The sequence below is a fragment of the Arvicanthis niloticus genome, chromosome 2 (assembly GCF_011762505.2).
Source record: "Arvicanthis niloticus isolate mArvNil1 chromosome 2, mArvNil1.pat.X, whole genome shotgun sequence".
NCBI classification, from domain to species: Eukaryota; Metazoa; Chordata; class Mammalia; order Rodentia; family Muridae; genus Arvicanthis; species Arvicanthis niloticus.
The window spans coordinates 49,358,269-49,373,971 of record NC_047659.1 but is presented as its reverse complement, the minus strand read 5'-3'; the positions used below and the strand labels follow the sequence as shown (position 1 = coordinate 49,373,971).

General features: G+C 37.1%; 1 protein-coding gene across 12 annotated transcripts in view; it reads left to right on the top strand.

Annotated features, from left to right (window-relative positions):
* Atf2 (activating transcription factor 2) overlaps nucleotides 1–15,703 on the top strand; it is an 87,960-nt gene that overhangs the window by 54,356 nt on the left and 17,901 nt on the right. For all 12 annotated transcript variants that reach the window (XM_034494808.1, XM_034494803.1, XM_034494807.1 and 9 more), the window contains one exon: nucleotides 660–746. In XM_034494808.1, coding sequence (XP_034350699.1) covers nucleotides 660–746 — 87 coding nt within the window. The remainder of the gene's footprint in view (nucleotides 1–659; nucleotides 747–15,703) is intronic.

Here is a 15,703-nt window from a genome sequence, read left to right as displayed (position 1 = left end):
CTATTAATATATCAATGCACATAATTTTAGAAAATTCATGTACTTATTTTAATAAATTACAGTTTATGTTCAAATAATTTTAATTTTTGTTGTCACAGATTTGATAGTCCTTTTAAATGTAAAATTGGAATGTGAAAGATAATGTACACATTTTTCTACCACTCACTTTGAATATTTTGAGTTTATAAGAAGGAACAGTTAAAGCCAGGCCAACTGATACAGGCCTGTTAGACCAGCTACTTAGAAGGCTGAGACAAAAAGCTAACCTGGACTACAGAGTGGGTTCAAAGCCATTCAAAATAACTATGAAATCCTGTCTCAAAAAAACAAAAGTGGATAGTGATACAGCTTTATAATAGATCACTCGACTCATGTGCACAAGACCTTAGGTTTAATCCTTGCAGGTAGATTGGGAGGGAGGATACAACCCTTTGAGAAAGGTTAGAACATGGAGATTATTATTTCAGAGAAATTGACAACTTTTGAAAGATAAATCAAATTATATAGTTAATCAGAATTCAGTGCAAACATATAATCAGCTATATTTAAAATTTATAATTTTCTGAGTCCAAAGGTGCAAATTACAGTCATGTGTAATAAAAAAGGTACATCTTGTTTATAAATACTGAGCCAACTTATTTTAAATATCTTTTTCACAGCTTGTTCGGCCAGTCACCATGGTGCCTAGTGTTCCAGGAATCCCAGGCCCTTCCTCTCCTCAACCAGTCCAGTCAGAAGCAAAAATGGTAAGCAAAATTTTTTTGAATATTTATTAAGACTCATTTTTTTTTTTATTAAGGCCAGCATTTTATAAAGTTGTGGGCTGTATTGCACTAAAGAAGAACCAGAAATTTTGGAAAAGAAAAGCTCCCATTAGTGTAGTGACTGAATAATGATACTTTAAATATAAAGGGTGAGCTGGAAATAAAATTCTAGTTAATAAATACTATAGCTGAAAGTAAGCTGGAGCCCTGAAAGTCATGCTGAACAGTTACACAGAGCTTCTCTAACTAGTATGCCAGTTAAAAACATTGCGTGATTAAAAGGAAAACCCTATTTTTCTTTTGTTCTTTCAACATTATAGTATTTATATTTTTAAAAAAGATAGGCTAAAGGCGCTGGAAAGATGGCTGTTTAAGAGCACTGGTTTTTCTTATAGAGAACCCAGGTTGCATTCCAAGCACCCACATGGTAGCTCACAACTGTCAGTAGCTCCAGTTCCAGAGGATCTGACACCTTAACACAGACATGCATTTAGACAAAACATCAGAATACATAAAATAAAAATAATTAAATCATAAAATACTTTTTAAAACAAAGCTATAGATTAGAAATCAGGAGATAAGTTTTTATTTTAATGCTAATTCTGTATTTGCCATCCTTTGTATCTTTCCCCTCATATAAGGTTAGGCAAGTACTCTGTTACTGAGCTACATCTTTTTTTTTTTTCTTTTCTTTTTTTTTTTTTTTTAGTTTATATTAAAGGCAGTTTTATTGGGAAGCTGCTCTTTTTTTTTTTTTTTTTTAAATTTTTTTGGACATTTTATTTACATTTCAGATGTTATCCCCTTTCCTGATTTCCCCCCAACCCAGAAGCCCCCTATTCCATCCCCCTTCCTCCTGCTTCTATGAGGATGTGCCTCCACTCCCACCTCCCCACCCTCAAATTCCTCCACACTGGGGCATCCAGCCCTCACGGGACCAAGGATCTCCTCTCCCACCTATGCCCAACAAGGCTATCCTCCCCTACATATACAGCTGGAGCCATGGGTCCCTCCCTATGTGCTCCCATCCTGGTGGTTTAGACCCTGGGAGCTCTAGTTGGTTGGTATTGTTGCTCTTCCCATGGGGCCGCAAACCCTTTCAGCCCCTTTGGTCCTCTAACTTCTCCATTGGGAACCCCATGATCAATGGTTAGCTGTGAGTGTCAGGCTTTGGCAGACCTCTAAGGAGACAGCTATATCAGGCTCCTGTCAGTCTGCACTTCCTGGCATACACATCGGCATGTCTTTGGTGATTGCACATGGGATAGATACCCCAGTGGAGCAGTCTCCAGATGGCCCCTCCTTCAGTTTCTGTCCCATACTTTGTCTTCATACTTGCTCCCATGAGTATTTTGTTACTCCTTGTAAGAAGGACCGAAGCACCCACACTTTGGTCTTCCTTCTTCATGAGTTTCATGTGGTCTATGCGTTATGTCTTAGATATTGTGAACTTTTGGGCTATTATCCAATTATCAGTGAGTGCATACCATGTGTGAGTTCTTTTGTGATTGTGTTACCTCACTCAGGATGATATTTTCTAGTTCTATCCATTTGCCTAAGAATTTCATGAATTCATTGTTTTTAATAGCTGAGTAGTACTCCATTGTGTAAATGTACCACATTTTCTGTATCCATTCCTCTTTTGAAGGACATCTGGGTTCTTTCCAGCTTCTGGCTATTGTAAATAATGCTGCTATGAACATAGTGGAGCATATGTCCTTGTTATATGTTGGAACATCTTCTGGGTATATGCCCAGGAGTGGCATAGCTGGGTCCTCAGGTAATGAATGCTGTGTCCAGTTTTCTGAGGAACCACCAGACTGATTTCTAGAGTGGTTTATACCAGCTTGCAATCCCACCAACAGTGGAGGAATGTTACTCTTTCTTCACATCCTCGCCAACATCTACTATCATCTGAGTTTTGGGGGTTTTTTTTTGTTGTTGTTCTTGTTGTTTTGTTTTTCTTTTCGAGACAGGGTTTCTCTGTATAGCCCTGGATGTCCTGGAACTCACTCTGTAGACCAGGCTGGCCTCGAACTCAGAAATCCGGAACTCAGAAATCCGCCTGCCTCTGCCTCCTAAGTGCTGGGACTAAAGGCATGCACCACCACTGCCCAACCACCTGAGTTTTTGATCTTAGCCATTCTGACTGGTGTGAAGTGGAATCTCAGGGTTGTTTTGATTTGCATTTCCCTGATGATTAAGGATGTTGAACATTTCTTTAGGTGCTTCTTGGCCATTCGAGTTTCCTCAGTTGAAAATTCTTTGTTTAGCTCTGTACCCCATTTTTAATAGGGTTATTTGGTTGTCTGGAGTCTTAATTTCTTGAGTTCTCTGTAAATTTTGGATATTAGTTCTCTTATCAGATGTAGGATTGGTAAAGATCTTTTTCTAATCTGTTGGTTGCCATTTTGCCCTATTGATAGTGTCCTTTGCTTTACAGAAGCTTTGTAACATCTTAACTTCCTGCTTTTTGTTTTGTTTTGAGACAGGGTCTCACTAAGGTGCCCTAGCTGGCTTTGACCTCACTCTGTTGCCTAGACAGGCTTTGAACTTGGGATTCTCTTGCCTCAACTTAGGTCTGTATTACTAGGCCCAGCATGGCTGACATTTTTCTGAGATTCAGTTTCTATATATGTAAAGTAAAAGGATTAAGCCTTCATTCCTAGATTTTTTTAAATTCATATCCCATAAACTGTGTTAACATTCTTGAAGGAGGCATGAAACAAAATTCTCATATTTATCAAAATGAGAGTCAAAATTAATAGATTCTCTGTGGTCTGTTAATGATTCAATGATAATTTTTCTTAATATCAATTAATATATCTTAGTAAATAATAGATAACCATTGCTAGATTCTTATTTGCTTCAATTCTTTATGGTAATACAAATTTTACACAGGATATTTCTTGTTATACAGCTTAGTTTTTTATTTTAATTACTGTCTGTTCATTCAAATCATCTGAAAATTTGCACATGATAACTTTTGTAAAACTTGTATATTAAATGGAAAAAAGATGATTAAGGTTCATAAATTAGCTAATTACTGATTATGCTGAGAGAAGAATTCAAAAGCTGAAGAGACAAAGTTTTCACATTTTTAGCACATTTAGGTCAATACTGGGAAATTACTGAGTTGAGTCTTATTTAATGACAGAAGACCTTCACTGGGGATATGTTCTGTTAGGAGTTTTCTACTTAAATATGGTGTGTTAATGATGAGAAAGTGGGTTTAATTTGTCATGCGTGCAGAAAACAAAAGTTGTGTAGAATAGGCATGAAGGGCCTGTTGAAGTGCATGTGTCTGGACATACTCACATGCACATAATCAGTGCAGCTTTTATCCTATAAACTGACTCAAGAGGAGCAGACACTAAAGGAAATTCTTTTGGCTATAAGATCCATAATTCTAGCACCTGTTAAAGTTAACAGTAAATCATTCATTGAAAATTGGGGGAGGCAGAATGACCCACTTAAATTTAACAATTCAATTAAATTTATTATCAGAATTGTTGGAGAAGTAAATATGTTTTCCTTAATTTTGATTAAATAAAAATATTTTTTTAAATTTTGTGTATGCTCACATGTAAGTGGATATGTGCGCCCATGCATGCATGCATATATGGAGGTCAGAGAGAGTGTCCTGTGTCTCTCCACCACACTTCTTTTTAGACAAGACCTCTTACTGGATCTGGAGTTAGGTGTTTGAGGTAGACTGGTTAGCCAATAGCCCTTGGGATCCACCTATTTCCACAACCCCAGCACTGGAGTTAGAAGCACTAGCAAGTACTTTATCCACTGAGCAATCTCCTTTGTGCCATCCCCCACTACTCCTGCTTTAATTTTTTTTTTTTTTTTAGTATTTGTTTTTATATATGCAAGATATATAAAAGTAAGCAAGAAATATAATAGATTAGCATGTACCTATTACCCAGTTTCATTTGTTTTATACTGTCATTTAGGTTTTAACCTGTACCTAACCTCTACTTAATTGTTTCATAGATTTTAACACAAGCTTTACATATTCAAGTGAGCCACTTGTAACTACAAAGTTCTGACAAGTATGTCCGTTCATGTAATATATGATGTTATTATCATATAGATCATGAGTGTGTACCCAAAAAAGTTTTCATATTAGTTATCTCTATTTTGTGGTTTGGCACCAAAATTTCTAGTTTAGTATAGACTCAATTATATACTGTTTTGTTTGTAACTCAGCATATATCTTTGAGATTTATCCATGTTGATGAATATCTCATAACTTCATTTTATTGCAGAGTAGTATTTCGTTGTGTGATCGTACTACAATTTTTTGTCCATTTTCTCAGTGATGTACATTTAGTTTTTAGTGTTGAGCTGTTATGAGTAAAGCCACCATGCACTTTTGTTGTTGTATTGTCATGTCTTGTAATGTATCTGTAGTGATAGAGAGTGAATCCACTGCCTCACAAATACTCAGTGAACAAATACCAGAAGAACACAGTTGGTGAGTCAGATACACATTTAACCTTTCCTGTTTTTAAGTGGTCAGGCTGACCTGAAACTTACTATGTAGTTAAAGATGACCTTGAATTTCTAACTCTCCTACCTCTACCAACTAAGTGCTAGAATGTTACCATAAGGGCTTTTCTATGTCTAACATGCTCTGAATGACAGGAAGACTGGTTTTTATTTTATATGAATGCCTAGGCCTTAAGCTAGTCTGGCTCCCAACTAGCTCATGACTTAATTAACCATTTATATTTATTAATCTCAATTACCTCTCCTCAGTTTCTTATGTCTGTTTTCCTCTGCATCTCGATGGTGAATCCTGTCACACCTGACTCTTACCCAGAGTTCCTATCTTTGTCCAGAAGTTCCACATTACTATTTTGCTTTTGCTATAGGCTATACACCATAGACTTTTTGTTTTGACCAATCAGAAGGTTGCCTTAGGCAGGCAAGGAAGACATACCTTCATAGAGTGCATATAAACATTATTCTAACACTAGAAAAACAAGTATGTGCTTTATATGGTGCCAAGAATCATTACTAGAACTTTGTGCATGTAAGGCAAACACTCTACAAACTGGACTATATCCCATCCATTTAAAAAAAAAAAAAAGTTTTTCTACAGCTTGAATTTTTGAGTCAAGTTCTCACCAGGCTGACCCAAAATTCAAGTTGACCTTAAACTTGAAGCAGTCTCTAACTTTGACCCCAGGTGCTAGTGTGAACTGCCATGCTCATCTCACTTTTATTTTTTGTAAGGCTATATTTATGATCTTTTAAGTTTTTCTTTCTTTTGATCTTTTAGCTTCTTACAGTAGAAGCCTATGTCATTTATTGAAAATGTTTAACTTTTTACTATAGGCATTTAAAGCTATACATTTTCTTGTATTCACCAATTTTGATTTACTACATTTTCATCATAACAAATCTTCTAATTTTCCATTTGATTTCTTTGGCAACTGGGTTATTTAGAAATATATAATTTTCAAATATTTGGGGACCTCCAACTTAATTGTTTCTTACTGATTTATATTCTGATCATGTTGTGAGAACTTCCCATTTTGTTGTGAGAACTTCAGAACTTACTATTCATGTAACAAACCTTTTGCGAGTGCTAACACATTTGTCTAGGAAGATCATAAATTATGAGATTTTTTTTTTCTTGGATATATTTCTAGTAATGATGAGACAGTCAAGAGGTCCATCTTCTAGAATGGAATTTTGATTTGTTTTTAAAACCCAGAGTATTAGACTTACATGCTATAGTCAGGTATTTGAGTTTTGTTGGTTTTTTTATATTGGTGCATTTATTTATTTATTTATCCATCCAGATAGGGTTTCTCTGTGTAGCTTTGCCTGTCCAAGAACTTGCTCTGTAGATCAGGCTGTCCTTGAACTCACAGATATCTGCTCTTTGCCTCCTGAACACTGGGATTAAAGGCATATGTTGCCACTACTTTGCTCATGATGACTTTTATGCACAAAAATTATTGAGGGACTACTTTTAAAAACAATTTATACTAAAATACAGTAAAACAGTTTGCTTTTATTAAAGTTACAGATAAGAAAAGAAAAGAAATCCAAGGATAACCTGGTTCTCAATGTTACCAAATAAGTATAATTTGCCTATTTGGAATTAACTTTTGTGGGTTATATGGGATTTTGTTTGTTTGTTTTTGTTGTTGTTTTGTTTTTTTCAAAATAGAGTTTCTCTGTGTAACTTGGCTCTCCTGGAATTCATTCTGTAGACCAGGCTGGTGTCTAACTCAGAGACCCTCCTGTCTCTGCCTCACGAGTGCTGGGATTAAAGATGTGCGCCACCAAGCCCTTCTAAAACTAACTTTTCAAGGACCAGCGAGGCCAGTGAGTTGACTCAGTAAGGAAGTGCTTGCCATCAAACCTGATAACCTGAGTTTGATCCCTGAGACCTACCTACATAATAGAAGGACAGAGCCAGCTCTGACCTTCATACATGCGTATGTACACACAAACACAGTAGTAAATAAGTAAATAAATAAATGTAATAATCTTTCTTAAAGCATAAATTTCAGTGCCCAGTTTAGTAAGCTTCTGGGAGTTGAAAAAATTTAACAAATAAACAGTTCTGTTATTTCATCTGAAGAAGGTTGCCATTGTGTTCCTGTCCCAGTATACAGAAGCGTCCTAATTGTCAAAGAAATAATTTTCTACATTCAGAAGCACAACTTCACATCTATTCTTTCCAAATATATGAGTTTCAGTTCACAGGCCTAGATCTGTGTAACGCTTTAAATAATCCTGACTCTTTACCTATGTGTAGCTCCCATTTAAATTCTATTTCCCTTTCACTAATCTAGTTGAATTTTACTTTGTTGTTTTGGTAGTAATACTGCCATTCAACTAGCTGAACATCTTTTTTTTTTTCCTCAAAACACTTCATCAGTATTTGTACATACATAAATACTTATACATGTATACGTATATACATACATATATGAACAATAATTAAATAATAAGATGTATTTGAAAAGTATGGTGGGTTGGGAAGAGTGGGAGGAAGGAGAGAAAGGGAAAATTGTATAAATACAGTGCTCATATATGAAATTCTCAAAAAGGAATCCAGTTTTTTAAAATGTTCAACAGATTAACTAGCATTTTACAATATGAAAATAAATATGACCTACGATTATGTTGAAGGACATTTTAACTCACTACAAACTTTGAAGTTTAAAGTGAAATCAATAAAAATTATTTTACCCAGCATACTAACAAAAACCACAATAACGTTTTATAATTCAAAGTATTTCTGAGAACAAGAAAATGGATTGTCAGAAGCTAAGTCAGCAGAGCCAGGAGGACACTGTGTGTTATTTCTTTTTCTTTTTTTTTCTTTTATTATTATTATCAAATCATAATTTTTACTTTTTAACACAGGGGTTATAAACACGAAAATGCAGGATGTGGGGAAGGGGATGACACAGGAGCATAGGTGTTCAGGGGGAGTACAGATATCTTCCAGAACAGGGTATCAGCTGGGTGAAGGTTCAGGGGTCAGGTCACTATGACTCTGCCTATGATTCGCTTGTCCTTATCTAATTTGGTACTATCCGCCAAGTCTGCCTATTTACAAGGTCTATGACTACTCAGGCTGGTAGATTTCCACAGAAGTTGCCTGTTTACAATAGTTTATAGACATCTGTTTCAGTGTTTTTCCATAGAGACCCAAGACTGGGTTAGCAGGCATGTATGTCAGGCCTATTGCTGATTTTAGGCTTATGGCTGATTTTAGGCCTTCAGTATATAAGCAGGGCTGCCCCTGACATCTCCTCCCTTCTCCAAATATAGAAGGGTTGTGACGATTCTAATCTTGCCAAGGCGGGGATAGAGGCCTGACCTCCAGTAATTAAAGGGGACCTTGTAATGGCTCCAGTCCTCCTGTCGTTGTCCTGTGAGGCATGAGGGCCATACCCGTCCCGATGTCTTTTTCCTGGAGAGGGGATACTTTTGACATCAACCCCTGTGCAGTCAGGCTTGTCCCTCAGGGAACCCAGAAACATATTTTTAACTTTTATTTATATTCCCTTGCAGTGCTTAGCCTCAAAGCCTAAGCAAGAGTTCAGATCACCAGACAGAGGGGTTCTGGGTGGCCCCTCTCTGCTTGGTCTAGGGGCAGAAGTCCCCTCTTTTAGGTTGGGTGGAGATGGGACTTGGGAGTACCCTGGATAGAGTAACATCCTCATCTAGAGTCTTGTGGTCCTCCATAGCTAACTTATGATAATGTATCTGAATAGATTTTGCTATCAGATTATCTATCTGTTGTTTCACAAAGTTAGTTAGCCTATTTAAAGCCCAGAGACCAAAGGAAATAAGCAAAAATAACCTAATTAATGGTCCCAAGATGGAAGGAAGTAGGGTTAACAATCATGGAGAGGTTGAAGACCAATTCTTATACAAGCTCTCATTTTTCTCTTTCACTCTCTGTCTTTCTCAAGACCTTCTCTGGCCTTTTTCATGCTCTCTTTAATCATCCCTGTTTTGTCTATGTAAAAGCAGCATTCTTCTTTAAGGGCTATACACAGTCTAGAGCTGTACACAGTCTTTTGTAAAAGAGAAAATCAAGTCTAATAAACTCCTTTGCAATTTTGGGGGATCGCATCAGACAGTGAAATGAGGGATTTCTTCAGATTAGTGATGTCAATCTCTAGCTGTTTAATGTCCTTGTCAAAGGCCCATCGAAGGTCTAAGTAGTCTAAGTCCGGAGGCCAGCATCAGGATTAGAACTCCTAACAGCAGATATCACGGGTGATTCATTTTTACCTGGAAAGGAAAAAAGAAGGGAATTCTCAGGGAAATTTCTCTTCCCTGGATGTCAATTGTTATTCATCTTATTTATAATTGGGCCTGGTTTTGTGGGGTTATCTATTTAATTCATTAATCTTTTTGGCAGCCATTTAGCTGTGCCTTCTGTGGTATCAAACAGGCATATCAATCCTCGGGCCCCATATAGGAACTGGGTCCTGGCCATTACATTTAAGGGTAAAAGGGTCCTTCCACATAGTTGTGGCATAGTTTTTATTGGTCTCAGCGATGCCAGAGGCAATCAGGGGCAGATTTGCGGTGAGCTTTCAGTTTTAGAAAGTTAAGAGTAAAAAAGGCATGTTCCTTTCACCCTCAGAGAGTCATGAAGACACTATTTAAAGAAATATAATTATTAATAATTTCTTTTATCAAAGGACTATTATAAAACAGCCAACAATTAATCAATCTATATAATATGTCAGTTAATAAGAGCTTCTTCTACTTTTTGTAAAATTACACCTCTTGTCAATTAATTGTTGAGGGAAATTAGGATTTGCATCTCTCTTGAGAGTATTAAAATTTTTTTTTTGCCAGACCCATTATCTGTTTTTTTTTATTGGATATTTTACATATTTACCTTTCACTGTTATCTCCTCTTCCTTTCTCCCCCCAAACCCCTTATCCCATACCCCCTCTTCCAATTTTTATGAGGGTGTGCTCCCACCATTCTTCCAATCCCGTCTCCCTGCTCTCGCATTCCCCAACACTATGGATCCAATCTTTTGGGGACCATGGCCCTCCACTTCCACTGTTGCCTAATGAGGCCACCCTCAGTTACCTATACAAGTGGAGCCATGAGCCCCTCCCTTTCTATTCTCAGGCTGGAGGTTTAGACCCTGGGAGCTCTGGTTGAATATTTTGCTACTCCTAAAAAAAAAAAAAAAAAAAAAAAAACAAAGCACCCACACTTTGATCTTCCTTCCTCCTCTTGAGTTTCATGTGGTCTATGCATTGTGTCTTAGGTATTGTGAGCTTTTGGGCTAATATCCACTTATCAGTGAGTGCATGCCAAGTATGTTCTTTTGTGATTGGGTTACCTCACTCAGGATGATATTCTCAAGCTCCATCCATTTGCCTAAGAATTTTATAAATTCATTGTTTTTAATAGCTTAGTAGTACTCCATTGTGTAAATATACCACATTTTCTGTATTCATTCCTCTGTTGAAGGAAATCTGGGTTCTTTCCAACTTCTGGCTATTATAAATAAGGCTGCTATGAACATAGTGGGGCATGTGTCCCTGTTGTATGTTGAAACATCTTTTGGGTATATGCCCAGGAGTGGTTTAGCTGGGTCCTCAGGTAATACTATGTTCAATTTTCTGAGGTACTGCCAGATTGATTTCTATAGTGGTTGTACCAGCTTACAATCCCACCAACAATGGAGAAGTGTTACTCTTTTCTTCACATCCTCGCCAGCATCTGCTGTCACCTGTGTTTTCAATCTTAGCCATTCTGACTGGTGTGAGGTGGAATCTCAGTGTTGTTTTCATTTGCATTTCTCTGATGACTAGGGATGTTGAACACTTCTTTAGGTGCTTCTCAATCAACCATTCAAGATTACTCAGTTGAGAATTTGTTTATATAGTGAATTACATCATTGATGGACTTCCGTATATTGAACCAACCCTACATTCCTGAGATAAAGCCTACTTGATCATGATGGATGATTGTTTTGATGTGTTCTTGGATTCTGTTCATGAGAATTTTATTGAGTATTTTTGCATCGATATTAATTAGGGAGATTGGTCTGAAGTTCTCTTTCTTTGTTGGATCTTTGTGTGGTTTAGGTATAAGCGTGATTGTGGCTTCACAGAATGAATTGGGTAGTATTCCTTCTATTTCTACTTTATGGAATAGTTTGAAAAGAATTGGTATTAGGTCTTCCTTGAAGGTCTGATAGAATTCTGCACTGAAACCTTCTGGTCCCAGACTTTTTTTTGGTGGATAGACTTTTAATGACTGCTTCTATTTTTTTCAGGGTTATGGGACTGTTTAGATGGTTTGTCTGCTCCTGATTTAACATTGGTAACTGGTATTTGTCTAGAAAGTTGTCCATTTCATCCAGATTTTCCAATTTTGTTGAGTATAGGCTTTTGTAGTAGGATCTGATGATTTTTTTGGATTTCCTCTTTCTGTTGTTATGTCCCCCTTTTCAGTTCTGATTTTATTAATTTGAATACTGTCTCTCTGCCCTCTGATTAGTCTGGCTAAGGGTTTATCTATCTTGTTGATTTTCTCAAAGAACTAGCTCCTGGTTTTATTGATTCTTTGTATAGTTTTTTTTTGTTGTTGTTGTTTCTATTTGGTTGATTTCAGCCCTGAGTTTAATTATTTCCTCCCGTCTACTCCTCTTGGGTGTATTTGCTTCTTTTTGTTCTAGAGCTTTCAGGTGTGTTGTCAAGTTGCTAGTGTATGCCCTCTCCAGTTTCTTTTTGTAAGCACTTAGAGCTATGGGTTTTCCTCTTAGCACCGCTTTCATTGTGTCCCATAGGTTTTGGTATGATGTGTCTTCATTTTCATTAAATTCTAAAAAGTTTTTTTTTTCCCTTATTTCTTCCCTGACCACATCATCATTGAGTAGAGTATTGTTCAATTTCCATGTGAGTGTGGGCTTTCCATTGTCCTCCTGTTTGCGTATCCAGCCCGTTAGCCTATGTCTTTTTATTGGGGAATTGAGTCCATTGATGTTAAGAGATATTAAGGAGAGGAGATTATTGCTTTTTTGTTATTTTTGTTAACAGTGGAGGCATTGTTTGTGTGATTATCTTCTTTTTGGTTTGTTGGAAGATTACTTTCTTGCTTTTTCTAGGGTGTAATTTCCTTCCTTATGTTGGAGTTTCCCTCTATTATCTTTTGTAGGGCTGGGTTTGTGAAAAGATATTGTGTAAATTTGGTTTTGTCATGGGATATCTTGCTTTCTCCATCTATAGTGATTGAGAGTTTTGCTGGGTATAGTATCCTGGGCTGGCATTTATGTTCTCTTAGGGTCTATATGACATCTATCCAGGGTCTTCTAGCTTTTACAGTCTCTGGTGAGAAGTCTGGTGTAATTCTTCTGATAGGTCTGCCTTTATATGTTACTTGGCCTTTTTCCCTTACTGCTTTTAAAATTCTTTCTTTGTTTTGTGCATTTTGTATTTTGATTATTATGTGACGGGAGGTATTTCTTTTCTGGTCTAGTCTATTTGGCGTTGTGTAGGCTTCTTGGATGATTATGGGCATCTCATTCTTTAGGTTAGGGAAGTTTTCTTCTATAATTTTGTTGAAGATATTTATTGGCCCTTTAAGTTGAGAATCTTTACTCTCTTCTATACCTATTATCCTTAAGTTCTGTCTTCTCATTGTGTCCTGAATTTCCTGGATGTTTTGTGTTAAGAACTTTTTGCATTTTGTGTTTTCTTTGACAGATGTGTTAATATTTTCTATGGTATCTTCTGCACCTGAGATTTTCTCTTCTATCTCTTGTATTCTGTTGGTGATGCTTGCATCTATGACTCCTGATTTCTTTCCCAGGTTTTCTATATCCCTGGTAGTCTCCCTTTGTGATTTCTTGATTGTCTCTACTTCCATTTTTATGTCCTGGATGTTTTTGTTCAATTCCTTCCACCTTTTTAGTTGTGTTCTCTTGTAATTCTTTAAGGGATTTTTGTGTTTCTTCTTTAAGCGCTTTCACCTGTTTATCTGTGTTCTCAATTTCTTTGAGAGTGTTATTTATGTCCTTCTTAAAGTTCTCTATCATCGTCATTAGAAGTGATTTTAGATCTGACTCTTGCTTTCCTGGTGATATGGGTAATTCAGGACTTTCTAATGTGGGAGAACTAGGTTCTGATGAAGCCGAGTACTCTGGGTTGCTGGTGCTTGTGTTCTTGCGCTTGCCTTTCTCCATCTGGATCTCCTTGGTGCTACCTGGGCTGTCTGTGACTGGAGCCTTGTCTTTCCTATTATCTTGGTTGTATCAGAACTGTTTGGGATGAGTGTTGCTGCTGGGGTTAGAGCTAAGGTCCAAGATCTGCCCAGTGTTCAGGTGGAAACAGGAAGGAACCAGTGCTCTGGGCCAGGAGTGAATTCCTGGGTCCCTGTGGGTCCCAGTTACTTCCTGTTTGGGTAGAGTATTGCTGTCTCCTGACCTAAGATACTGCCCAGGTTAGAACTCCTAGGAGCCCTGCCAACTCTGTGTTTTGCGAGATTGGGTGCAGAGCTATCTCCTGGGATCTGCTGAGCGCTCAGGCCCTGGCCAGGAGTGAATTCCTGGGTCCCTGTGTGCCCTGGTTACTCCCTGTTTGGGGTAAGTGTTGTTGATTCCTTACCTGAGATACTGCCCTGGTTAGAGCTCCTGGTAGCCCCGCTTCATCTGGGTTTTGTAAAGTTAGGTGCAGAGCTGCCGCCGGTGATCCTCTCAGTGCTCGGGCCCAGACTGGACGTCTGAACATTTTTTTTTTTTTAAAGATTTATTTATATGTTATGCATATTGGTGTTTTGCCCAAGTGTGTATGCACTATATATATGTGCAGCAAAGAGTACAGAAGAGGATGTGGGAATCTCTGGAACTGGAGTTAAATACCATTGTGAGCCAACTATGTAGGGGCTGGGAACTGAATTCTGATCCTCTAGAAAACTAAAAATATGATACAGAGATAAGTAGATACTCCTAAATATCTTAAGTTTATTTAGTACTTTTTAACACTATAGAAGAATTTTCAGAATCTGTGAATTTCTACAGAATTACCCTAGGTCTTATGAAATTTAGGCTTAAGGGATTTGTCACTAACTCCATAAACCATACATACTTATTTTTTCATATTACTCTTTTAATAAATGTAGCTTTCCTGAATGTTTATACTTTAAAAAGCAAAAAAACAAAAAACACTCCTTGGAGTAAAAGATGTTAATCACCTTGGAGTTCTGTTCAGATTTAGTAAAGTGAGTTCCTCCAGAGTGACTTCTTTAAGACTTGTGTGACAAACCAAGAAATATCTTTGCACACAGTGGGTAGTCAGTGGTTTTTCTGCAGGGGGTTTCTACTAAAAGCTGAGAGAGGGCATCTTGGCGAATGTTCAGAAACCTACATAAACTTAGCTGAGCCCTGCATGAAACCTCATGTTCAGCAGAATTCTTCTGACCTGTCTCTGCATGCCGAGCTAATCAGCAAACACCTAATGAGCCCACACTTAAGAAACAGACCCTCTCCCTACCGACTTCATTTTCATGTGTTCTCTAGGGATAGGAACAAAACTTCATGAGGACTGATGATACTGCAAAGACTACAATAATGATAATTAACTTGCTGAATTTAGAAGATTATGCTGTTAATTAGTTGCAAAATAAAGATAAGTAATACAGCAGCAGATGGTAGGATAACACCCAGGAGAAGGAGGGTTATCACTCTGATGAGCTTCTGTGGCACTTGTGAAATATGGATCCAACTTGTTCATGAATTGCTCCTAGAGCACATTACCTTTTTCTTTGAACTATGATGGAGTAGTTTGTTCCTACTGAGTTCTGACAGATGTGATAACATTTATTTTCAAGTGCTGTATAAACATCGAACATAAATAACATTTTTTAAAGCAAACATCTCTGAAAAATGAGTGTGTAAGATGAGTGGGTCAGTGCAACAAGCTATTCGTCCTTGAATTGGTCTAATCTGTCTCTAAGAAAAAAAGCCTTTACGTATAGCAATTGAAATTTATATCATGAAAAATTAACTGTAAACACACATTTGTTTCCTTCTTAGAAATAATGTTTTATTCTTTGTGACAGTGAATATCTTTACCTTAAAATTAAAACTATGCCCTAACTCATTCAGTGATTTTGAGAAGAAACTTGAGTCTTCAGGAAGTTTCTTCACTTTTAACATGGTGATTGATTTCTGTATCTCCGCCCATCCATCCCAAATGTCTATTTGTAAATCAAATGTCCATTATATTTAGATTTGTATTAATTCTTTTAACAAAGGTATTTGTCCTATAAAATATCAAAATAATTGAATGAGTGAATTTTAGATATCCCTATGTCAGTTGGTGTGAAAGTTTACTGACTACTTTTATCACCTTAATCTATTTTTTTTAAGCTTACATGCACTTTTGTGTAATTTTAAAAATCGGCAGTT